This window comes from Anopheles coluzzii, chromosome 3 (genome assembly GCF_943734685.1).
Source record: "Anopheles coluzzii chromosome 3, AcolN3, whole genome shotgun sequence".
Taxonomy (NCBI): Eukaryota; Metazoa; Arthropoda; class Insecta; order Diptera; family Culicidae; genus Anopheles; species Anopheles coluzzii.
This window is the reverse complement of record NC_064671.1, coordinates 37,071,325-37,097,870: the sequence shown is the minus strand read 5'-3', so window position 1 is coordinate 37,097,870 and position 26,546 is coordinate 37,071,325. Positions and strand designations below refer to the sequence as shown.

Below are 26,546 nucleotides of genomic sequence, written 5' to 3'. Positions count from 1 at the left end.
GAATGTTTCAGCTCAATGGAGTGATAAAACATCTCAAATAATCAAACAGTGATAAATTAATTATTTTGATTTACTGTTATTTTTTTCTATTTCAGTTATCCACTGTTATATTAACTGGTCATACAGCATTGGACTACATTGCAATTTTGCTAACCGATCAACTGAATTATCTACTCCGTTATCGTCTTTCTTTGGCGAAATACAGGCGTAATGCATACAGTGGCATATTCTCATAAACAATCCAACTAGAAAGCGATCAACCATAGAATTCCAATTGTACTTTTGCCTGAAGAGCATTTTATGGGCCACGCGATTAGCAAAAGCCTGCTTTGTTTTCCAATTAGGGTACCTGTTGTACCAACTCCAGCTTACTAAACTACGCTGCGTTTACCATGCGCAGCATTAAAGAACTTTCGTTTCTCACCTTCGAATGAATTTCAGTCGGCACAGGACTAATTTTTATTCATATTTTTTGTTATTTCTTTCACCATACTTACCACCAACATCAAACCAAAAAAAAAACACACACACAATGGGGATATTTTAATGCACTGTTTTAAAACGTTCCAAATGGCATACGCTCTTTGCGATTAAGCATTTTATTCTAGGACATGAAAAAACGGGGGCCGCCTCCAGGACGAAATTCGAGCAACATTCATACTCACAAGCATACTCACGCACACAAAGCACACACTGCAGTGTAGCTAGAATTTCTTATCTGTTTAAAGCCAAGATTCGCTCCTATTTGCATTTCCTGAGTGTGGTGTTCCTATTGCGCTAACATTGCGTGCGTGTGTCACACGCTGTAGGAGAGGAATTGTTGTTTTTTCTTTGCTTCCTTGCTATTTCTTTCATACGCTTGTATGCATGTGTGTGTGCATGTGTGCGTGCGTACTTGTGACTGTTGCTATACTGTGCTACAGGGAATATCAACTATTTCGTTTCATTTTTCTGCTCTTTTCTGCTGTCAACTGTCACACTGAGGTGAGCTAGCTTTTTCATATCTCCACTGTACTCTCCTATTCGGTGTGGCTTATAGAGCAACGCAATTGTTTCCTTTGTTTTGTTTTTTCTTCAATTTAGCTAGATAGTTTCATTAAAAGCACAAATAATTAAATAATTCAACATCATGCGCTGTATGCTTCTTCTTTTTTCAATCATTTTTCCAAACCCAGTGAACGTTTTCATTTTCATCATTAAGCACTAAATTTCTTCCTGAACAATCGAAGCTTATTTGAACATATGAAGAAGCATCTATCCCCTCCCCCAAAGCATTTAACGTAATTGAGAATGTGTTTTGTGTTTGCATGTAGGTATGTATGCGCCTATGTATGCGGGTGTCCTCTCACGTTTTTTTTTTTTTTTTCACGAGTTCAGTTCATTGGAGGAATCGTTTGTGTTGTTCGTTTTGTATGTTTAGAATGTTTTTATTTATTTTTAAATAACATTATTACATAAAATGCAAATAAAAAATGTATAATTTTGGTCATAGGGAAGTGTTTCGCAGCACAATAATATTTAAAAACAAAAACATGACTAAACAGTGACGAAGGGGGCGAGCAGTGAAGCGCAAAACATGTACAACAACAAAAACCAACCTAAAAACAAGCATGCATGCATCATTATTATTAACAACTAGTTCTTTTATGTTTTTGTTTTGCATCCTAAGGAACTGATTGATGAACATTTCGTTTGTTTTTTTTTAATAAAGCCAAAACCAAGTACTGCAACGGATCAGTGGCGAGAGGTGGTAATAAAAAGCAGCCAAACAAATAACAACGCTCTATCACTGCACTGACAAAACCATGGGAAGAGTGTGCAGGAGCAGCAGCAGCAAGCTTTAATAGTAGAACAGTGGGGACATTAAACAAGGAACAGCTAAAAAACAAAAAAAAAACAAACAAAAAAAGGAATTCGAGATATTTGTTGTGGTTTTGTATTGTATATTGAATCAACTCCAAAGATATCGTGATGTTGTTTGCTCTCCCTCTACTACTGCTCAGGGACGTTTGGCGTACTTAAAGATTGGCGTAAGCTTAAAGATAACTTTTGAGGAAGAAGAAGCACAGTGCTTGGCTAGAGAGATCCCTTAAACAAAAAGGGCAATGAAAGCTCTACCCCCCCCCCCCTCCCCTCTATTGTTTCTCATCACTGGCGAGGGGTTTTGGCTCAAAAGTAAATGCAACACTCCATTCTCCCACCCGCGCTTAATTTTAGAGTGATCGTTTTTTCTGTTTTCCTTTTTCTTCCTCCAAGCATTGGTTCCTTGCATTTTCAGTTCCGTTTCACACGCGCTCTGTCTCTCTCCTTCTGCGTATTCGTTTACACCCCCCTCCCCCCCCCCCCCTTTACTCTTTGCCCCTTCTTACGAGTTCTAAAAGATTTAACGGTTGCTTCAAATTTGGGAAATCATCCAGTCTATTCTGTTTACGGGTTTTTTCTTTCATTATATTCCTATCCTATTGTATGCTACCCTCAGTACGCGCGCTCCACTCGTACTCCACTCAATCCCACCTCAATCACACTCGTAACTCGTACATACAAACACGGACACGCACTCGAACCGTTCCTAATTAAGCGCTGCACCTTACTATTACTATCTATCTCCTTCGCTCTCTCTCCTTCTCTGCTGGCTAGTCTTTTCGTCTTTCGTCTCAGAAATGGCCACCGTTTTCGAAGCGGAATATACATATACGCGTAACATATACCATAGCGTAGGAAGGATGTGCTTACACTTGTAGGGAGAAGGGATTGTATAATTGTGTATGCTGTGGTGGTGGTGGTGGTAGTATATTTATCTAAACTGCACAAGAACGACGTTGTTGGGTTGTTGTTCTATTTCCTTTTTTTCCTCTTTTAATCAGGCTGATGATTTGCATCCTTAGTCTTTCGCTTATTACACACACCCACAACACAGCATTATTACACGCCCAGTCTTTACAACAACCAAAAACTATCTCTTTCTCTCTCACACACACATTTGACAATGATCAACAGTCTTTAACGATTCCTTCAAACTTCCTTTGCCCACTGTCCTCAAACCAACCACTTCTCTCCTTGCCGTCTTTTCCCAATGGGACTATCTATCTTCACTGGGTTTCATTTTTCCAATTGGACACGCTTACTCTTCGCCCTCTGAGTAAAAATAAAAAATAACTCCCAACCAACTCCTGAGACTGTACTGTTATTGCCTGGTGATTAGTGATTACAGTGAATGATGAAATTACTACACATAAAATGATGCATTATTTTGTTACCGCTTTTATAAATTAACCTTCCCCAGTTTGGATGGGTTATTGGGACCCTCCCCATCCCTACCTCCCTCCCTCTCTCCCCATTACTAAACCTGAGACAGTCTTGTTTTGTTTGCTTCTTCTTCTTCTTCTTCTTGCTGCCGCCACCTTCCCATGCCGTTGGTGGGTGCGGCGAGCGGGGGCTATACAACGAAAGTATCCCCTTATATACGTTTATATATGTATGTACGGTACGACTAAAGATGAGTTTGTAGTTCAAACACTGGATGTATGGATGTGTGTGTGTGGGTGTGTGAGTGTATATAGGTTGTGTATGTGAATTCACAGTTTCTTCTTAGCCTATTCGCGTGAGGTTATTGGTTGCTGACTTATAACTACGGCTCTCACACCGATCCGGGTCGGTTGGCGATTTTGCGACAAACTACAATATAAATAGTACTACTACTACTACTACTACTACCACTACTCGAACTACTACTGCTAACCATCTCAATGAGTGCCGCACTACGAGGACTTGTTTGCGTACTGAATGACGGAGCTCATCCGTATGACGGACGGTGCTGACGTTTGTTGCGGTTGTTGTGGTGGTGCTGCCGGTGCTTGCAGTGTTGGCGATGGTTGCCGCTGGCATGCAGACACGTGCTGCAGCACTTCCAGCTTCATAGAGCGTTCATCCTCTGGTCGTTGCTGCTGCTGATAATGCAGCTGCCGTACCTGCTGCTGCTGCTGATGAGGATGGAACAGCTGTTGATGACCGGAATGAGCATCGAGAGGAGGTTGTTGTTGCTGATGGTGCTGCGGCGTCGGCTGCTGCTGCTGCACTACCGAAACACCATAATGCTGGGGTGCAGTAACCTCTAGCGACGCCATCTTTGGACTGGCGGACACCGTATGCTGGGTGTCCTTGAAGTAGAGCTTTCGCTTGCGCGGCGGCAGCGTGTTGTTGTCCCGATCGGCCATTAATACTGAATCGGATTCCGGCGAGGAGGAACGATCGGGGGACTCCGGCGAGGAGCGGGGCGGTGTGAGAAGGTTCTCCGTGCCCGCAATGGCCGCCTCCACCTGCCGGACAATGTCACTGGATGAGCTATAATGAAGCGAAAGTAGAATTAGAATTTTATTTTGTTTGGGGGCAATACATCAATCTCCTGGGAAAACCACTTACCGGAACTCGGTAATCTGCGATGCCGGTGCAAAGTATCCGTGGTGCTTCATGATCGCCATCGGCTCGTACACAAACTGTCCCGCACTGGGCCCGGATGGTGCACTGGACCCGGCCGGTTCGAGCAGCGTGGAGGAAGTACCCCCGGACGGTGTCATCGACAGAACGGAGGACGTTGAAGAGGACGATGAGGATGACGACGAACCCGAGGACGGCGGTGGAGTGTTGCGCGTGATCGACAGGGCCGACGGTTGCACAGGGGAGATCGAGCGCTGCTGCTTCAGCTCCGGACAGTACTTCACCTCCGTGCAGCCATTCTCCACCGCCGCCGCAATGGAGGCCGCAGCAAGCAGTGCCGGGGCGACACCGCCACCATAGGCGCGCTGTAACGATTGATCGAACGACGACGGTCCCATACTCTCATAGCGTGGCATTTGTTTGCGATCACCATCGTCCGTCGTTTCGTCTTCTTCTTCATCGTTCTCCTCCTCGTCCTCCTCCTCCTCCTCGTCGGCACCCACCTGCTGACCTGCTTCTTTCGCTCCCACAGCGAAGGATGGAGAAGACGAACCCGATTTCCTAATCGCAAAGTGACCCGAAGGTTCGTCGCTTGACGGACCGCCGCTCTGCTCCGTTCCCTCGGTGTGGCTCATGCTGGACGAATAGTCGAAGGAGCTGCTGCTGTTGCTATTGCTACCGCTACCACCACCCTCCAGCGCTGACGACGACAACTTGATCGAACCTTCCGTGCCCGAGGTGGACACGTCCTCCAGCTTACAGGCGCCTCCAGCATCCGATGCCGCCGCCGCCGCCGCTGCCTCCTCATCGTCTGGCAGCTCGTTCGCGTGCCCCTTGATGTGGGCCTCCATCTCCTTCTTGCTCTTGAACGTTTCGTCGCAGATCGTGCACTTGTAGCACTTGGCCCCGTAATGCTGCACGCGGTGCAGCTTCAGCACGTGGTTGTAGCCGAAGTCCCGGAAGCAGATATCACAATGGTATGGCTTTTCGCCCGTGTGCGTCCGGGAGTGCACCTTCAGCTGCTTGCTGCACGTAAAACCCTTGCCGCAACCCTCCACCGGGCATTTGTATGGCTTCTCACCTGTAAGCAAGCGGACGAGCGGGAAAAGCAAACACGATCAGTACACGCAGCCATTTTTTTATCTTGCTGGTACGCAGCGCAGTACGCAGCCAACCAGCTACACACAAAGCACCAAGCGTCTCCATAGCAACCGACAAGCTACTAGGCGTCTCCATCGCAAATGAAAACGACCAGGCGTCTCCATCAATAATTTCTTTAGCGGTTTACTACATTTAAATAAATAAAAAAAAATCTTAACTTACCGGTATGTGTTCGCATGTGTATGACGAGCTGGCCGGACTGGATGAACGTTTTCCCGCACACGTTGCATTTGTGGGGCCGCTCGCCCGTATGGATGCGCATGTGCCGGTGCAGCTTGCCGCTGTGCTCGAACGCTCGGCCACAGATCTCACACTTGTACGGACGCTCCTTCGTGTGGATCCGCCGGTGCACCTGCAGATTCTCCTTCACGCTGAACATCTTATGGCAGAACTCGCACTCGAACGGCCGCTCGCCGGTGTGTGTGCGGTAGTGCCGCACCAACCGTGCCGGCACCGCGAACGTCTTCTTGCACACGTCGCACTGGTACGGGTCGGGCTGTGGGCCGGCCGGCGAGCCGGTACCACCACCACTGCCCCCACTCGCAGTAATGGTAGTTTCTCCCAGCTTGGCAGCGGCGGTGAGCTTTTCGCTCGCCTGCTGCTGTTTGGCATGAGATTTCATATGGCTGGTGTGGGCGCTCTTGCTACCGAAGCTAATGTTGCACTGGTCGCAGCGAAATTTGGAACCGACTGGCGTAGCACTGGCGCCGCCACCGCCGCTCTGCACCGGGTGGTACGTGGACTGTTCCGGTGAGGAGGAGGCGCCCCTGTCTCCCGCCGGTGAGATCGGACCGGTGTAGGTGCCGGGCAGTGCGGAGCCACCCAAGCTCACGAGCTGACCCGCCGCCGGTGGATTCAACACAATCGTCAGCTGGCCGTTAGTGGAACTACTGCCGCTACTACTACTGCTGCTGCTACTACAGCTCTGCGGTCCGTTGCTGATCGTAAGCCCGTTCGTGAGGCTGATCGTGTGATGTTGGGGCTGCTGCTGCTGATAAGGGTGGGAGACGCCGAGGCGAGACGGTTGCCCTGCCACCACGTACTGTTCGGTACTGTTTGCATCGTTGTAGCTTAACTGTAGTATCGTACCGTCTGGACCGTGTTGTTGTTGTTGTTGTTGCTGCTGTTGCTGCTGCTGTTGTTGCGTCATAAGCAACGGAAGGCCAGAATAATACACCATTTTGCATAAATCTGAAAGGAAGGTAGACGAAAACAAGTGATAAGTAAGTTTTTTCATTAACATTGTTTTTTTATTGTTGTACTAAAAGTCGCGTATGTCTTCTATATTGATAAATGATTTCAATTTGAAACATCAGATAAACTGTTTATTTACATTTCAATGCATTAACTACAATTTTAAGGCCGGGGTATATTGTCCGTACTCGCTAGCGTAATTTCGATTGTCACTAGCGCATCGGGCGGCGGCTGGTCAAAGCATTTTGTCAAACAATTTGGAGCCGCTTCAGAAAATAGGTTATTTCTCCATGTTTTTTATTTAAACTGAACTGGCAAATGCTGTGTAATTGATAGATAAATATGTTGTGCAAATTTTGAGGCCATTTTCACTTAAAAAAAACGGTGAAATAACTACTTAAATTTGAGATCCAGCACGATCATTACCTCGATGACCAAAGAAACCTTCCACCAGCCGCCACCAGTTGCGCTAGTGACAATCGAAATTACACTAGCGAGTACGAGCAATGTATCCCAGCCTTTATGATGCAAATGCACCATTTGACAACTGTTGAAAAACATCTTGAAGGAGGTAAATAATGATGTGCACATTCGAAAGTGATTTGGAAAACCCTGTTAGATCTCTAATAAAGATCCTTAAAATACTTCACCCTCTATTTGTAGACCTTAGATACTCCATTATTCTTCTTCTTCTTCGTCTTTGGCTCAACAACCGGTGTCGGTCAAGGCCTGCCTGTACCCACTTGTGGGCTTGGCTTTCAGTGACTAATTGTTTCCCCCCGTAGCAGGATAGTCAGTCCTACGTATGACGGCGCGGTCTATTTGGGGATTGAACCCATGACGGGCATGTTGTTAAGTCGTACGAGCTGACGACTGTACTACGAGACCAGCTGCAGATACTCCATTGCGTAAATCATTTATTGCGATATGTTGATTTGGTTGGGCAAAATTTCATGTTGTGTATATTTCCATAAACACATCAACCGTTTGTAAGTTTGTAAGTAATACTTAACAGTGCATGGAACCTTTATTCTATCAAGTGAAAATGGAAATAAAAGAGAACATATGTTAACCTCCTACGAAACGGTCCTCCTAAGCACTGTTAATTGTATTATATTGCTGCATTTCATTAGCAAGCAATAATAGACAATCATATTTATTGACAGCTTTGATTGTCTACTCCTCATTAAATAAAAGAAAGTGCAAGTGATAAGTTCCACATTTGTCAACTCGACACTGCTCAAATCACTTGCGCGTTATCATTTGTTGTATTATGATTAAATAAATAATAATAATTATTAATTAGCAATAAAGTCTTGATTCTTCTGAATTGGAAAAAATAAACATCACAAGAAAGTATTTTTGTTTATTTAACTGTGCTGTAACTGCTCCAATTAATTATTGTCGTCTGTACCGTCAGCGTGCCTCAGACAGTCGAAACTTTTTGCAACGAAAAACGGACTCACACGATCGTCTCGAACGTTGCGATTGCCTTATCGTGTTTGTGTATGTGGCCGCCGCTCGTTGTACAAAACATGTGTTTCTTTGGCATGTGCGAAATTCGCCCAGAAACTGCCCAGACCTACCACCATCGTCGGTGCGGGACTAGTATCAATCTCATCCAATCAATTAGCAAGCACAAATTACGCACACGCAACAAGCCGCTCCACTGCGCCGCCGTCTTGCTCCAGTAATGTCCCTTCCGTGGAATGTGCAAAAATATCGCAAAATTGTACAAAAACTTCACTTCTACCCATGTTTTGTAGTCTGCTTCTTTTTTTTTTTTCGTCGGATGGACCGTCAAATTTGGCTATCATGAAGAGAATATCTTATCACCAAACAAAAAAAAAGCAGGAAAACACTAACGTCTAGCCATAATAAATAAAATCCCGGCGACAGAATAACAACACGCACGCGCGTGCTCTCTGCGTTATGGCACAATTCAAAGACGGTCAAGCGTGGGCATGGTCTTCGGGTGAGGGCACGGGTGTGAAGCTTCAGCAGCAGCAGCAGCAGCAGCACCACACTCTAACAAAGGTCGTTCCGCTCGGGCGCAATCACCGCATCCCCCGGAAAAGAAGGCCCCCGGAATGACGATCATTCGAACGACCGACCCCGTCGCCCCGCTTGTAAGCGATTAAGCGGTGGGCGCAGTTGGGGAAGAAGCTGATCGACATCCAGCCGCGATCGTGCATCGTTAGCGGCACGTGGATCCGAACACGGACGGTTACGAATTAATATTGATATATTTGTTATTCTGTTTTTTTTTTTTTTGTTTTTGTTTTTGCTCTGTTCTTGCCTGCATACTTAACACAATCTGGGACTGGCAGGGAAAAATGAAAGCACAAACACCACATCAACATTATCAAGCAACAGCAGCGCGTGTGCGCGGTGGTTGGTTGGCGTGGTTCGCGCCTTTCGCAAGACTCTTCACCACTCTGTGTCCGTTGTCTCATCCGCTGTCAATCATCCGATCTCGATCGTCCACTCTGCAGCCTCAACAGCAGCCCAAGCACCCCGAACAATGGCAAAGTTCTCGCCAATCCCGGAGGTAAGGTTAGTGTTTGGTAATCTCTGTGTGGTGTTCTGTTTTTTTTTTAAATTATGCTTCTTCTTCTGTTTTTTAAATTACGCTTTTATAAGGTCATAATCGGTAATTTCTAATCATCTCTGTTTTCTTTTTGACCCCGCGTAACATTTGTACATGTCATCGGACTTAAAGTGACTTCGCAACTGCTTATCGGCCATCGTGGTGACGACTCTTCCTTTATTGGGTTTCTTTCTTTTTTTGGGGTTATTAATCATACTTGCAATCAAGCGTTTTGACGATGATGATGAGGCCTATATACAATGCTGTCCCCGATCGGAAATCTGGCTTCAGTTCGTGCATGCCAAATGACAAGGAGGAAATGACAATGAGATTCGTTGTATATGTTCACAACGGTTCAACTGGGTTCAATATAAACATTCAACAACAAAAAATGAAGATTTGAAATTTGAGCTAAAAAAACAGCACCATTCTATGCATATAAAGGAGCTGCTTGTTCTCGATCCGGAAGTAACAAAGTATCACATTACAATATGTTATCACCATCGCTAGTAGCCTTTGCAAGGTGCACCCCAGGCGCATACGCATTGGATGACAAAATTGGGTCTCCAAACATCGTGATCGTTATAGCTTAATCCCTCCTCCCCTTTCTGCGGTGTGGATTCGCTTTGTCTGCTCTGACATCTAACCTTGCCGGCGCTATCTACGGCGGCACACGACACCCCAGAGTGTGCGACAACGAGTACGAAGGATAAGCTAAGTGAGTGGAGAGTCGATTCAATCTCATGCGTATGCGTACACGTCAAACCACTTAATCGTCAACAGCGTACAACAACCGACCAACAGACGAATGCCAATTTTCCACAAACAATCGAAACCACACACGCACGCACACACGCACCAAAGGTGATGGCTGATGTCAAGCGCGTTTGATTACCCTTGGCACACCGTGAAATCTAATACGATCGTTGAGATAAAATCATTGTTTTGGGGTGTTCGTTCACTTGCTCCACCCTCCCCAAACCCGCCCGCACAAAGCCAACATCTGCATGCGCTTGACCATTACACAGCTATGTAACATGACACTCTGGCCAACAATTGGGAACATGCTGGACTAGTTTGGCTAGGTCAGCGATCGTACGTTTGCGAGTCGCGATACCAAGAAGGTGGACTTATTTTTGTTATTTGTCATATCACGCGGAAACCAATCAATTTAGGTAGAGTGTAACATTTACGTAGCGAAGCATACAAAGCGATGTTTCTCGTTGTTGTTTGTAATTAACAAAGGTTTGTCAAAGGACTAGCACAAAGGTATAGAAAAGCTATAATCATGGGAGTTTAAACGTGCTGCCGTACTGTCGTGTTGATGTCGAATACTGTTTCATTTTTTTACGTATGAAATAGTAGCTTACGGTTATTAGCCTGCCAATTAAAGAGATCGACAGAGCTAAGCCAATTATTGTAGTTCTATAATTAGATGTTTGGGTAGAATTAGAAGAAGCAAAAAACTACCATAAAACATCAACGGTTCCACATTGTGTGAAATAAGGACTGAGTATGAGATGTTTTGACATTTATGGGAAACCTTGAACTTGTCCAAATATTTAAACAATTTAATCATCGTGTATCTGGCAAAGCTACTAAAGAGATCGTTCATTTTAAAGCAGCCCACTGCACTGCAGTCCAACGAATTGCTTTTTAAGGATTTAAATTTATAAATTACATAGTTGTACAAGTCAATATTATGTGCTAACAAACCAATTTCCGTATCTCAATATTGTTAAGCTAAACGTTGTTGCTTCACTGTACCAACAGTATTTCACGAGTTCAATATGATTTTTCAGACGCTCATAGTTGTCTTTCAGAAGCTTATATGTATAGATTTTTGGGAGAAACATTGTTTCAATGCACTTTAGAATTATAGTCACTAAAAATAATTATAGTGCAATCTCTCTAAGATGTAGCCTCTTCAAGTTGAATTGTTTCTCTAAGATGAATATTTTGACAGCCCCGTCATATTCTATACATTTTATGTTTCTTCTAAATGAAGATCTCTCTAAGGTGAACATTCTATATGGTGCATAAGCGATTTGGTAGTCGAAATTATCTCAGATAAATTTTTGAACCACAGTTTACAAAAATATTGGTCCAAGGATCCCATGTTATTATTAAATTTGTTTATTTTGAATATTTTCTATCATTATACGATAAGAGATTGCGAGATTTAGCGTCATCGCTTGTCATTGCCAAGTTCAAATTTGTCAAGAAACAGTTTAGCTTTTTTTCATTTAGGTTTAAACAATGTAGAACTGTTGCCGTTTGTTTATTTAATCTAGCTTAACCTAACGAAAATATTAATTAAAAATTTCTATTTAAATCAAAAAGAGTCCTTAGAAGAAGGAACAAAGATTGTTGGGGTTTTTATTTTAAGGATGCCAGGTTTTTTCTTCACTTCATAACAACAACTTCATTAGTTTTCCTCAGCATGAATATCTCTCTAAATTTACTCCTGAATAAAAAAAAACATGAATATCTATCTAAATTGACGGTCCCTTAAAGATTCACCTTAGAGAGATTTCACTGCAATATATAAAAATTTAATGATATGGTACACAAGTAAACTATTAACTTAATGTTTGACAGTCATAATAAATATTGTGCTACTGAACCTGGTATGTTAACATTTGATTCAGACATTAAACCCTTGTATAATGTTGGATATTTTTGTGAAATAATAATAATTTTTACCATATCTGTTAAAAATTGTCATGTTCAGCTTTTATTTTGACATTAAAACAAGATTTTAACATTCACCCGTTTGATGAAAATAACGCGGTGAAAGGGCAACAACAACGTTATTTAAGAAAAATATGTACCCCAGTTACTGCAAACATTTGATATAAAGCGCAGCTTCACACAACAAATTGTTCGACGCGCAACAAATTGTTTGGTCAAATTGTTCAACGCGCCTGCTCCCACTAAAACGGTCGAGGAACGATTCCCACTCAGACTGTCGTTATATCCTTTGCGCCGCATTAATTTTAGGGGCATTGTTGCCCATGTTATGCTCTTTACTAAAAAGTGAGCTACTTGCCCATGTTATGCTCTTTACTAAAAAGTGAGCTACTTTTTGAAACATAAAACGGCACCACTATTTGGATTTGCATACATTTTCACTTAGTTCTTGGAGTTATGTTCCCAAATCCGCTTTGCTCCAAATCCGAACTAATTACCTTCTGCCGGCACTTCCTTCATCTCCGTCCCAGATTTCGATAGAATCGTTTTGATCCAATCCTGCTGCGCCCAGAGATCGACATTCTCCGCCAAACTGGCTGCGGCTGCGGCGGCGGCTGCTGCAGCCACCGCTTTCGTTGCTGCTGCTGTTTCCACACCTTTCTTCATGGCGGTCGCGTTTAAATGCAGCCCAACAATTTACTCGATCGATACGATCGGCACCTTTGCACACTTTGTATATTGAACTATTTCTTCTGGATTGCTGGATTTGACACACTATTTACCCGTTTGTACTGGCAGGAATCACTTGAAAAACACCTAACTACGCATTTATTACAGCATTTATCATCAACCAACGACCAACCAATCAGGCACAATGTAGCAGGAAGGTGGGTAGGAACTTTTCTTCACCGGTTAAGTTTGAAATTTCACTGTTCGGAGCACTGGTATACCACCATCTTCTTCGCCCTCTTAGTTGCTCTGCTTTTGCGTATGCACTGGGGACAATACCAACATTTGCATTTACCACTGTTTTATAAGAAAGAAAGAATTCTTTCTACTTTCCCATCCATTTCCTCCCCACACGCAAACCGTTGCAAATCCCGGTGCGCGTTCGTTGCTTGCAGGCGATTGAAGTCCTTCTTGCAAACGAACAGCCACAATCTGCATGCTGCTACGCTGTTCAACCGTTGCGTTTTCCTTTTTTTTTCACTTTCTTGTGCCAGCTCGTTTGTGGTCGACACGCGCGCACGTTCCCGAGCCGAAGTGTGACCGCAAAGATTTCTTCTTTGAATGAGCGCGACTAGCGAGCCCGAGTTTCCACCAGGCTGCCTGTACCGCACTTGCCACTCGGTCTCTGCACTTCGAGCATGTTTTCTTACACCTCCCTCCATTGCATCGGTTCGGGATCGCTTTTCTTGCCTTTACCGGGCGGGCAGCAGAACAGAGACAAAAACCGCCCGAACAGCAACGGCTTCGGCCCGACGCGAGTTCCCCTCTTGGTCGTCTTGGCCAGTTGCTGCAGCAGGTCGCCCGCGGCCTGCAACTTCGGCGTACATACATACATTGGTTCGGAAAACATCGCATCGTCGGCTGGGTTGCGTTCGTGTTGGGTTCGGGACGTTTCGTGCGTTTGGCCATTTCGGCTGTTTTCGTGCCGTACGCTTTTCGGGCGGTTTTTTGGTGGTTCGGGATTTTTACCATTTTTTTTTCACCCCTGCTACGGCTTGAATTCCCCTTAAATTTTACGACAGAAGGGTGCAACTTGTCCGTAAAGGGGATTTATAGCTGTTTGATTAGAGTATCTTGTAGGCTTTTTTAGGAGGCCGCAGCATCAATCCTCATCGGGTGCCTCAATTTTTTCCCTCTTTACCATAGGTCATGTCGGACAGGTGAGGTGGAATATTGTGTTTCTATAGGAATGATCAATTTCTATAGGAAAATAATTTCTGATTTGAGTAAATATTTAACAACTGGTCCAATATATTGTCCAAAAGCCCAACGACATAAAAATGAAATATTCCAAAGAAGTCGAGGTTAGTAGCTTAGACTCTTCTTAGAATCCCGCCATTAATCACCCTTGCCCAGTGAAGACACCCAGAACCCAAGCAATTCGCTAGATCCGCGTCTTACGACCAAATTAGTTTATGAGTTGTTTGTCTTACGACCAAGCTCTAATTAGCGCCACAATCGACACAGTACAGTGCCGGATTCGCTGTTTGTTCCGCGACCACCAAAGAAGAAGATCGCGATCACCACCTAGCCAACACCGAACAAGCTCATTCCCGGGGGCCAGCCAGATCGAGGATCATTCTTATCGGAACTGCGCACACGCCGAAGGGTCGTTAGTTCGAATGATGAACGCCAAACACTTCACCCCTGCCTGATTGACGAGTCTCGCGCAGCCGTTAGAATGTTAGAAGTGCCCTCACCGTTGTGGCTGCGACTAATTAAACTGCGACTAATAAATCACACCAATCGTGTCAGTCCATTTGGAGGGAACGTGGCACCACACACTTACTTATCTCGCGCCCAATTTGAGCTTTTCACACCATCGTGCACAGGCGGCGTCAAGATCAGCACCCAACGGCTATCTAGCGGACCGACGCAACACACCAAACGTTCACCCTTGCGGGCAGCGTTCACAATCAGAGACGCGCGTGTGTGTGTGGCATTGAATACTGCAAAAAAAATGGTGAGGAAGAAGTGCCCAAGCGGCTAAAGATGAAAGGCAATCTTCCTAGCACACAGGCAAAGTTAGTGCGCACAAAGCTCGAAAGACGATCGCCTTCAAAGGGGCGTACCACAGGAAGTGATCACAAGCAGGATCAGAGTTGTAGTAGAAGTGTTCTCCCAAAATCCCGACCGTTTTGGGCGGTTCGTCGCTTGGCGAAAATCACACCTGAACAACTCAATGCAAAAGCCAAAATAAAATACAAATGAAGTGCAAAAACAAGCGAACACGGCGCGTGTACTTTTTCTTCGCTGCTTGCTCCTTTTGCCCACGCACCGTTGGGCCATAAACTCTCCGCCTTCTTTTTCAAACCGCTCCCTCCCTTTTTCACGACCAGTTTTTGTGCTTAAGCAGCAGCCAAACGGTCCTTCTCCCCGGTCCTGCTAGATTGTTTGCCAACGATTGGCAGTCCCAGCGCACCTTCTCTTTCGCTTGTTACGCGTGTTGGCCAGGATACGTGCGGAGATAGTGGACACCTTACATCGACGAACCGGTTCTGGGATTGGGACGGGCAGGGCACCGAATCTTCGAGGCCAATCCGTGCGAATTTCGGCCAATTTCTGCTCAACGGTTTGGTCCATTTTGTCCGGACGATGGTTGAAGCACAAAAAACAGCTTCACTGATCCACTTCAGATTGAGTGTACTGCCCTGGGATGTGGAAGGCCGTCACTGATACCGTGAAGCTAGCGGCCGGTGGGGTTTTCCTAGCGTTTGAGTTCTTAAAATTTGGCTCCAAGTTGGCGACCATTTGTTTTTTTTTTTGTTATTTATAACACTGCAACGCACACGCGCCGCGCCAATAAAGGAAGAGTCGCAGCAAAGCGTGTCGAGGTTGATGATTGCCGGCAAGTGATAACAAGGTTACCGAAGGCGTGTTAGAGAGAGAGAGAGAAAGAGAGTCCGCGAAATATAATAAAACAAAAAAACAGCCACCCAACCGGTAGTACAATGCGTTGGTCATGGACACACGCGCCGGTGCTGCCCGATACGCAATAAATACTTTGGAGCATGGGGGAAAGGTGAAGGTGTACCAAGGAGAACGGAGGACGGAGGGGGAAATACTCGATTTGTTATCACCCGCACCAGCTGATTTTGGCAGGCCGATTGATAAGCATTTTGGGGAGGGAAAAAGGCCACAAGTCATCGTCAGCCCGCTGGATTACTTAACAACACAATTTGTCCTAATGTTATTTCCGTTCCCTTATCGTGTCCTTGTGAGGTTGAAAAGGTGTATCGGCGTCCACCCAAACCATCCGATGCTCTCTCTCTCTCTCTCTCTCTCCCTCCCTCGATGGCTGCAAACGTCGCGAACCATCACGATCCGTGTTACATAAATATTAATAAGACCTGCGCCACGTGCGAAAGATGTGCGCGGTTTTGTGACGCTTATTGTGCCAGTTGTTATTCGCTGACTAATCGCTCATTGCGATATGACATTATCATTGCTTATAGATTCATAAATTCAGCCGGTTTTTAGGGGGGGGGGGGATTTCCTACTCCCAACGCTTTTCGGACCAAATCGGACCAAACGGCTCCATTCGAAAACCAAAGCGACAGACACACGCGCGGGGCGACAACTATCGAATCGACCACCATCATCCTCTGGGCCTGGGTTAAAGCTTAAAGTACTTCCCACCACTGTTCTGGAATGTTTTCTGCTACTGCTTCTTTGTTCGCTTATTTGGGAGGGTGGGTCGTCGCTGCTTGTTGTGGGTCGGTCGTTTTCTGCTTCTGCTAGGAACTTTTTTTTGCACCAATTAGCATTATCTGGCAGCCGAAGCAGAGAGTTAGTGCTGCTTTGAAAATGGCCACGTTATCACCTTTTCTTTCTTCTTGACTAGGGATCAAACGAACATTACACAAAGAGCCCCCCTCCTTCTTTCTTGTTAAGTTACTGTTTCGTTCTACTTTTTTTTTTGCTAATCAAACAAGCAAAACTTCTTCCATCCAAAAAAGGAAGCTAAAGCCTAGCGCACTGCGAGTGCCAAACACCTTTCATTTCGTGCCCACAGTACTCTCGAAACCGGGCCCCATTTGGGAAGGAGAACGAACAACAACAAAAAACACCTCAAGATCGCCGCCATTGCACCGCCAGACCCCTGGTCTTGTTCCGCCATATTGTGTAGTGTGCCTGGGAGTACAAAGTTCTTAAAACTATCAAAGCTTCGGTTTATTAGTGGAGCAAATTGTACACCCAACAGCTCACCAGCAGGAAGCAGGCAAGGAAGTGTGCAATAAATGGTTTTGCGTAACCTTCATGTCGTCGTGCGGATATTTCGCGGATCGGAAACGTAGGGGGTGGGGGCGAGCAGCAGGCCCGGTCCCGGCCAGCGATATGATTGTGTTTTAATTTGTACCGTGTCAAGAAGTGCAACACATAAAATAGAGGAAAATGTGCAAAAACAAAAAGCCAACAGTACGAAAACCACCCCAAAAACCCTCTTTTCGCTTGCAAGGTGAATTCGGTGGTGCAGATCCAGAGAAGGAAAAAAGGAAAAAGAAGCGAACAAGTACAGGAAAAACGTTAAACGGATTGGTAAGAGGAATTCTACAAACACAGACAGAGAGAAAGAGAGAAAGAGAGAGAGAGAGGTCAGAAAAACAAGGCAAAAAAAGTGTGCAAAGATACGACCAACCCAAAAAAAACAACAATCTGTTTCCACACACAGCAACAACAAAAAAAAAAACAAAAAAAAAACAAATAAAAAAGAATATTCACGCGCCACCAAATGCTGCCGAAATGTTGTGCCGCACCGCCGCCGGCCCGCCTGGACAGAAAATGGCTTGCGCGCGACGAAGATGCACACGCAGCGGGCTCCGGGCGGCAGCGGACGAAAGAAGACTCTCGCGCGCGCGTTCGAGCAATGTTGTGCCGTACCTCCACGTGCGAATGAAACTCTGTTTCGAAGCAAACGCGCGCGCACTTCCACCCAACCAACCCAAGGGTGAGACACCCCTCAGTTGACAGAGAGCGCCCGGGGGCGGGAGGCAGCGGTTGCGAATGGGGTGGAATGGACGGTGCGAAGTTTTGTGAACCGAACCGAAACGAGCGGACTCGAGCGAGCGTGTGAGCGAGTGCGAGAGCGAGAGCAAGCCGTATGCGTGTGTTTCCGATGACGACGCTCCACACTCCACTCCCTTCGTCAGCGCGCGCACACACACCCCTTACATCTCTTTCTTCAATCGCTCTTCTCCTCCTTCCCTCTCACTCTTTCTCGCTCCCTTCTTCAAATGCGACCCCTGTACAAAAAAAACAGGAATATGCTCGCGCGCGCGTTTAGAGCAACAGAAGAGAAGAAAAAACGCGGACCGCGCGATAGGCGCAGGCAATGACGGGCAGGCGGCGGCCGGCTTCAAGCCGAAAATACCTCGACCTCGTCAAGTTAACTCGCGGTGTGGATGTCTTTTTACACGGCCTACTACCGCAATACATTTGTTTGGCTCACTGTGTGTCTGTGTATGGGTCCATCTGATGTTTTTTTTTTTTGTGTGTTTTATTAACCCTGGCAGGAGGGCAGCAAGATGATGATACACCGGTTTTTGCTGCTGCTGCTGATGATGATGTTTTGCTGATGTTGACGGGGCACAATTTGCGTTTCTTGCCTTTTTTCTTACTTTTGTTAACTGCAGCAGCCCTTGCATTTACAGCTTTATTGCAGGCACGCAGCTCGGGGAAGAAATTTTGCATCCATTTTGTGTGCACCATCGTTTCCCATCAAGCACTCGTCCACTATATTACACAGAGAAAAGCGAATTAAAAGCACATTATTTTAGCCTTTCTTCAGGCCTTCCTCGCTTAACGCATGTTAACGCGTTTTTGGGACAGCAGCCGACGCGAGCTGCCCCTGAGAAATGGCTTATCATAATTCCTATTGGCTTCTAATAGCATTTTTTTGTTTTGTTTTTCTTTCTCTTTGAATGTTTTCTATCACGAGGTATGCCTACTGTCCAAGTGGCCCCTTAGGGAAACAATCAAAATCTCGTAACCCATGACATTATGCCACGAGGGCACCACAGTAGGCGCCAGCAGTCCGCTCGAGAACAATGTTAGGCCCGAACGAACGCACCACAGCAATCGGACAGAGAGTTTGACAAAACTACTCAACACCGAGAGCAAGAAAGCAAGTGGGCAAGAAAATTAACCATACCATACCAGCGGTAGGTTAATCGGAAAGGTTATCGAACTCATTTGGAAACTGAACCATTTCCAACGGCGACGCATAATGCCCTGTGCCGCTCGCAACAATCGTGACACGACAGCAGGCGAACAGTCGGGGAAGGAGAAACATGCAACATCGTTCTGTTACGAACAGCCTATCAATTTGACTGTATAAACATAATCTTAACAGTTCCAGTTTCAGTGTAATGTAACAAGATTCTTAATAGGAAATGTATCTTATTGAAGTTAAAGCTACAGTTCTAATTGGCAGTCGAATGGCGCTATGACAATACTGTAGGTCTGTTGCAATACAAGTCCAGAGTTCAAATTTTTAAAAGTCTGTAATTTATGTAAACATTGTAAACACTTTAATAGCATCGGTTTTATCAAATTCTATGTTCTAAAATCACAAAAAAATATGGAACAATGTTATAATTAATATAATTGCTGGACATTAAATATAAAACATCAACGCGGATCAACAATAATAAACTTGTCAAACGTCAAACATACATACAGCCACATAATAACAATACATCATCCCAACACTGACCACTCCAACGTGTGAGAGACCACTAACAGCTACTTTTCTTTTAAACCAAAAAAAAAAACTTCCACCCGTCAATGTTTGCGTGTGGGGGCAAGCGCTAGTGGTCGTCGTCGGGTCGGTCCGTCATCCTCACGCCTCTGCTAAAATGCTCCAAGACGAGCATCCAACATGGCGGAAAGTATCGCCCCTTCCACACAACACATCCCCCTGATTGTCTCTAAAGCAACCAAATTTTGATATTCTCGCCAGCCAAAACGCCTGCCATCGTTAAACGACAAAGACACGCATACATGAACGCAGTTTGCACGAAAAAAAGAAGAGGAAAATAGCATGGCGGAAGCGATAAAACACATGCAAAAAGTGAACCAGACGTCGTGGTAAAGATGGTACTCATCGCGTACATACGCACACACACACACATACGCAAACGAACGGTTGCCAAAAATACACAACCTTTCCTAAGCCTACCATGCTTAGGGCGGGTGACTTAGACGTGCAAACGCTTGCCGAAACTCGTTGTGCGCTACAAACAACCCTCGTCGTATTGACGGCCTACTGCTGCGCTACATGTAAGAAAGAGAGATAGGGAGAGAATAGAAGGGAACGATACGGAATGGGGCGGGCAAAGGGTTTTTTGTTCCATGTTGCCCCACCACGTATTTTGCCACACAGAAAAGGTATTGCCAAAAAAAGAAAGAAAGAAACACAACCCAACAACATCCACTCGACCCTGTCTCTCTCGACCCTCTCCCAAACATCGCATGAAAAACATGTTGGAGCATTCTGTGTGTGAAGGCCTCCCCAAAAATTGAAGTAACAAAAACACGCACACACACACTCACAAGCGATGTAAATGCCACGGCTTTACCAATCGCGGAAAGGGCAGGTCAGGAACGGCAGGTCGGAATTCAGCCGAAAACTGCCAAACTGCCGCCACCCAGAAAATACCCCCCCCAACCCCCACCACCAGCCCCCCTCCACATGGACCCACGTTTTTGGCTTCAAATTTCTTCTGTCTCACTCATGCACACATCGTTACTGTTTTTCCCTTTTTCTCTCTTTCGCTGTAACGAACTTTCCAACGCGCATTGGAGAGAAAATGTTCAGAAATGAACCACCCAAGAGGGGACCCAAGAGGATGGTGGACACGCACCGCTTACACACACACACACACACACATACACACATTTACTGCCCTTTGCCAAATGACCTCCCGGAAGGCAAAGCGCAAAAACGTACACACACATACACACGGGCGCTGCTCGAGCGAATCTAAAGGGAAACGGGTGAGATGAGGGGAAAGAAGCAGAGCCACGGACACAACGGGCCCTGTCTGCCCTCCGGTGTGTGCGATAAACCACAACCACACACAACAGCGAACGCGTTGTAAAAGGAAACGATCTCCTGATGGGCCTACGAGAGGCCTAAAGGCAGTACGTACGCAGCCGAGCCAGGCGGCTTTCTGGCTGCGTACGTGTGCGGCTGCTCCAGTACTCGAAGGAAAGGATGCCAACTAGCGAGATGGCATTAGGATGGGATGTAATGGTGCGCAAAACCTTGCTCTTGCATTCAGTGCAAGACCCAGAGAGAGAGCAGTAGAGAGAAAGCGTGCTGGAGTCTGGTCGATACCCACATCGATGGAGTGAAAGAATGGCAACGGTGAAGAAGTTTGGTAGGACTTGTTATGGCAACACAAAGACGAGCATGTAACACAGTAACGTGCGTTGGAAGGGGGCGAAAGAGACACCCGACTCCTTATCGATCGATGAGCTTCAATCTTGTGCCGTCTTTTCACCGTCTCTCCCAATGCGTTGACCATGAAAATAGAGCCCCAGTAAGAGGCGGCTGACGTCCTTTCCATCGTGCCAGTTTCATTCTAACGTTGAAGTTCAGTTTTTTGTCTAATTTATCAAACTGTTGTCGTTTTGTCTAATTTATCAAACTGTTGTCGTTTTGTCTAATTTATTAAGTGATTTTTAGTTTTGAAGGACCATTATTTCTTCGCAATCCTAAAGTTTTATCTATACATATCAATAAAACGTTTGGAAAAGGCTTCAGTTGCCAAGAATCAATAGCAAAGAAGCCCAGGGCGCAGGGCTTTCTAACAAAGGACATGGAGCTAGCCAATGGAGAACCAGGGTTGGCAGCAAAAAGAAAGCAAAAACACGGGATACACTAAAAACCCTCCCATCCCCATTTCTTGAGCAGGCGCATTCAAATGTGCATGTGCAGTGGCTGCATCAAAGTCGTGCGATGGCACGACTCACAAAAGCGCCACGACTCACTGCACCATCTTAGAGCCGCTGTTGGTACGGCCTTTGTAGTGATGCATTTTGCCGTTGAAGCTGCACTACCACTGGATAAGAATGCACCAAGAACCCCGTCCCCACCCCCAGCTCCACACACATACACACACACACACATACACATGCACATACAGACGGGTACACAGCATTGGCTCGCTCGCTAATTCGCCCATTCGGGTCGGCTCCTTTCATTCGCCGAACACGATGTTGCATAGGGATGCAACTGGCGAGAAGCGACTGCGCAGCATAAAGCAGCAGCACCACCACCACCACTACCAACCCCCTCGTTGCACCGTGCAGTGCCCCACGAATGCAACTTTTTTATGCAAACCGTACACAAGCGCAAGTGATTTCAATGCAACTGCGCCGGGAAAAGGGAAGTCGTTTAACGGTTTAATGGATGTTAAATTCATGCAAAAACAAAACAGTATGCCTTGTTTTTTTACAGCATTTTTTATGCAAAATTATGAGTATGACAAGTGCAATTTAACGGTAAAGAAACAAACAAAAAACTGCAATCTCGATGAAAGCTTTCTCTCTGGCGGTTCCAATCTTTCCGTTCACCCCTAGAGGATAGGTCACGGTAGGCCGTGCACAAATCGTAGCCTAGAGACCCGGGGGAGGGGGGGGGGGAGAAAAGTGAGATAGAACAACAAAGGAAATAGCAACAACAAAAAATGATTTGCGCAAGCCGGGCGGAGGAGATGGTAGTTGATGCTGCTGCTGATGATGATGATGGAGTTTATGCTAACTCTGTGCTTCTGTGGTGGCCATTTGCTATCTCTTGTGCACACACTCTCACTGCATCTCTTTCCCGCTCGCTCTCGCACTCGTTCTCTTTCGCTCTGGCACACATACACACACACACTCAGTGAGGAGTTATCGCATCACACAACGCATTAGAATGATGAACGAGAGCGAAAGCGCAATTATTTCGAACCGTGCGATTAGAAAACTATTTATTTGCGCATTTTTTAAACAAATTTAGAGAAGTTATAGTACTTTTTTATTTATTTTAGGATAAAAAACACAAAAAGTACAATAATTAATTCACTGCAAATCTAGCATAACACGTTGTATCACTTGTAATTCATACATTGGCATACAAATTGACTTAACAATCGCCACAAATACTCACCCAAAACGGCTTGCGGACTACAAATGCATACTACACCGAAGCACACACACACACTGAGTGCACACAGAAGAATCGTTCCCCAAAACTTTCCAACTACTTTACATTGACAAAATGGGGACTGTGCAAAAGCTTCCTGAACCTAACGTAACATCGCCACGAGCACGAATGATTTTCTAACGCCGTACGTCGCATGTTGACAGTGCGGCCATCGAGACGCTCTGAGCCACCCTGTGTGTGTGTGTGTGTGCTGTGCGGCCGTGTACGCATAACCATTTTCAAGGTTAAAGCGAAGAAGACACCAACTGCAGGGAAAACGAGGCCGAAAATTGCAAACGGCGAAAGAGATGCAAACAGGGCCACCAAGGGCCGGGACAGAGATGGAACGATAAAGAGAATGATGGTGAAGAGGGGGAGGGTAGTGAAGAGAAAAATGAAGGGAGAGAGAACGATAAAGAGAGAGAGAGAGTTTTCTCGTGCTATCTTTGTAGAGAAGTGCGTTTTCTTCTATATCACTTGAATGTTCAACTGTATCTTTCTTCGCCAAAACGTTAGAATCGCTCTTGCAGGCTCGAACCGAAAATGGCGATTTAATTCACATTTTTTAAACAAATTAATTCGAAACTCACCTTATGCGTCCGACGCGTTCCTTTGGATGGTGTTGGCGAATTGGTGTGTGTGATGTTTTCGGTATTTACTTTCTTCACTTTGGTATTAAGGTAAATGGATGGCGCCTGGTCCTTCACCACCTTCTTTTCTCCCTATTTAAACGGCCGTCATCCAGCACATTGTTTCAACGATGGAAAACGATAGTTTTACCTGCCAACACTGTGCCAACACAGAGTGCCCATTCATTTGCTGCACTTTGATTGCTGTTTGGGGCCCGTTTTGCATCACTGGTAACACGAGCAAACGCTACCAAACTGTAACGCTACCACGGTAACGCTTCCGTAACGTGCCACATTTCACCTAGCGTCCTTGTGCGTTGCTTCCTTCGATTGTTCCGGTGACAGAACACAGACACACACACACTTTTTACAATTTAACTGCACAACTACGGTTGTTGGGTTCTTTGATTAGTTGGCTTAGCGGTCACCAATTTGAACACCGTTTGCCACACACAACCTTCACAATTCACCTGTGCTCTGCACGCTGCCCGGTGATGCTGCTCAAGCGCTTCTGTGAAGGTGCATGCCGAATGCATCACAAACGAGTGCTGCTCGGACGAGGGCCGCACGACGCGACGACAACACCTAATCAACACACACACAAACGAATCGCAATAGGCCGGTGCACGATTGATTAGCAGCTTCTCACCCGCTCGAGTGTAAGTGTGTGATGATGTTACAAGTATGGGGGTAGGGAGGGTTTTGTGAATCGTCACCAATAAAGATCTCGCACACACGCACACATGCCACTGGCCATCGTAACGTGATTAAATCGAATCAACGGCGTAAAAAAACTGCCCAACCACACTAACCGTCGTCGTCGCCGTTGCCACCGCACATCCACACTAGATTCGCTATTGACCTAGGCTTTTTCCTAACGGTCAGATTAGCGGGCAGTGTTTATAGGCGCAGATATTACTTCACCACCACCACCACCACCACTGCCGTCACCCTTGCCCGATCGAGGGGGGGTTATCACTTGTGGGCGAGAAAATATTAACCGGCACCCCGGTTTTAGGGTTGAGTTTTCGAGAAAAAGCACTCTATTCACCACAATGAATCACTTCACTGGTGGCGGTTCTGCACTGGATTGACACGCACTCACGGCTCACTTGGATCACTTCATTCTTCTGCCCTACACTGGTCACTGGACTTGCTGCTTTCTACCCAACACGAATCTCTGCGGTACGTATCACAACACGGCGCTTGTGAACGACGGCGTGCTGCTAGCGTTGCTGGTTTTCGGAAGAATGCGCGAATTTTGAGCCGTCGCTCTCTCACTCTCTCTCTCTCTCTCTCTCTCTCTCTCTCTCTCTCTCTCTCTCTCTCTCTCTCTCTCTCGTTCGCCTGCTTGCTTGCTCGTCTGCCTGCGCAGTTTTTGGAGCACACTGGTGTACGCGGCGCTTCGCCTTGAATCGGTGGGACCGAGCAAAGGGACAAGATGAAACTGAAGCGGCCTGGCTGAACCCGTGCCTTGTTGTGTGCCGCATCCGTACGGCCAAAAAACTGAATCGAAACTGGCCTGGCCTGGCACCAACTGTGCGGTACAATACACGGCTGTGTGCCGCCCCGCGTTTGCTCACGCGTTCTACTCCACCCTGCTGCGAATGTGTTGCGCGGCACGGCTTACTCACTGCTGTGTGTTAGAAACGCGCTTTTTTTGAATGGGGTTGCAAATTATTCTTTGCACACACTGGGAGAGGGATGCACGGGCACAGGTAAAGGCATCCTCATCACGACGCACACACGGACACACACAGACACAAACACGAGAGCATGGCTTACTGTTCCGGTTCGAGCAGCTTCTGCGTTTTCTTTCCTTCCCAACAACTGTTCTTTCTTTTTTTTGTTCGACCGAAACCTTTTTCGACAACCTTACGCACACCGAACCATTTTGTCCGAGGCCTACTTCCTGCCTACCGCACCGAGGCACGTCATTTACGGAAATATCGCGCGAGTTAGCAGCGGGGCCAAGTTGGCTTTATTGTAAGCGACGCCCTGTGCCTACTCTACGAACGCCCCACACGGTCGTACAAGCTTTGAGAGAGAGCGAGAGCGAGAGATAGAGAGCGAACAAACCTTGGCGTTAGATGTTTAGAAGGAGAAGCTGCTGCGCGGGTGGCCACACATTCAATTGGGGGGATAGAGATGAGTTTCTGAAAATCACAGACAAACAAAAAGGCAAAACAGGGTGTAAGGGGGGCTTTGCTCCCTCCGCACATGCTCTAAGATTGTGCCCCAAACATTGATCGCGCCGTTATAATATCGTTCGTTGTCGTCGTTGTAGTTGTAGTCTTTGCCCGTGCCCGTGTAGTCGTGATATGAGACGAATTTTCTGCCATGAAACGGAACGAAACCTGCCCCGTCACAGGTTGAACCGATGGGGTGGTGGTGGTGGTGGTGTGGAACACTGAAACCCTTCATACAGTGCAAGTAAAGGCGACCCCACTACCCATCGCCATCGCTTCATCATCAAACCCCTTTTGCCATCAGATTTCCCCATTACACCACCATGCAGGCCGTGTGGCCGTGTGTTTGTGCTCGCCCATACAAACCGACGGTGCTTATGCGTGTGTGCAGCAGCAGCAGCAGCAGCAGGGGGGAAAAAACGCCTGCCAAAAAAGGGCGAGCAGGAAAGGCCGCGGGAAGCGAACGATGCCCGGCGCGAACGATGCCTGCATACTCACAGAAACATGCGCACACACACATACACGCAGGCCAAGTGCTGGCAACCGCACCAATTTCTAGGGCACGTGGAGGTACGGCACAACATTTCGGCCGGATCGTGTTGCGCGCGGCTCGTAGGGCTGCCGGGAGGGGTGAGCGGGCGGTGGTGTGGAAGGGTTGCGCGAGGGAAAGCCGCACCGAGAAGCTCGCGGGCTCTGACGTCACGCGCGGCGCTCTAGGGGCGAGGAATGTTATG

General features: G+C 46.3%; 1 protein-coding gene across 3 annotated transcripts; it reads right to left on the bottom strand.

Annotated features, from left to right (window-relative positions):
* Positions 1 to 539: 539 nt before the first annotated feature.
* On the bottom strand, positions 540 to 26,175 carry LOC120955120 (Krueppel homolog 1-like). Of its 3 annotated transcripts, none has more exons than XM_040375647.2 (4): positions 23,585 to 26,175; positions 5,758 to 6,786; positions 4,420 to 5,515; positions 540 to 4,341 (listed from the first exon to the last, which is right to left on the bottom strand). In XM_040375647.2, exons 2-4 carry the CDS (start codon positions 6,773 to 6,775, stop codon positions 3,759 to 3,761), a joined length of 2,697 nt encoding a protein of 898 aa, XP_040231581.2. In that variant the 5' UTR covers positions 6,776 to 6,786; positions 23,585 to 26,175; the 3' UTR covers positions 540 to 3,758. The 3 variants fall into 3 exon arrangements, with proteins under 3 accessions (XP_040231581.2, XP_040231582.2, XP_040231580.2); XM_040375648.2 differs by lacking the exon at positions 23,585 to 26,175 and adding an exon at positions 22,959 to 23,523; XM_040375646.2 differs by lacking the exon at positions 23,585 to 26,175 and adding an exon at positions 12,571 to 13,614.
* Between the last annotated feature and the right edge of the window lie 371 nt (positions 26,176 to 26,546).

What these genes read in the sequence shown, in the direction of transcription:
- LOC120955120 (XM_040375646.2), bottom strand. Translation starts at nt 12,739, where the DNA reads ATGAAGAAAGGTGTGGAAACAGCAGCAGCAACGAAAGCGGTGGCTGCA. An exon ending in GAAGGAAGTGCCGGCAGAAG is followed by an intron (nt 6,787 to 12,570) that starts GTAATTAGTTCG and finishes CCTTCCTTTCAG; the next exon opens with ATTTATGCAAAATGGTGTAT. An exon ending in ACACATGCGAACACATACCG is followed by an intron (nt 5,516 to 5,757) that starts GTAAGTTAAGAT and finishes GCTTGCTTACAG; the next exon opens with GTGAGAAGCCATACAAATGC.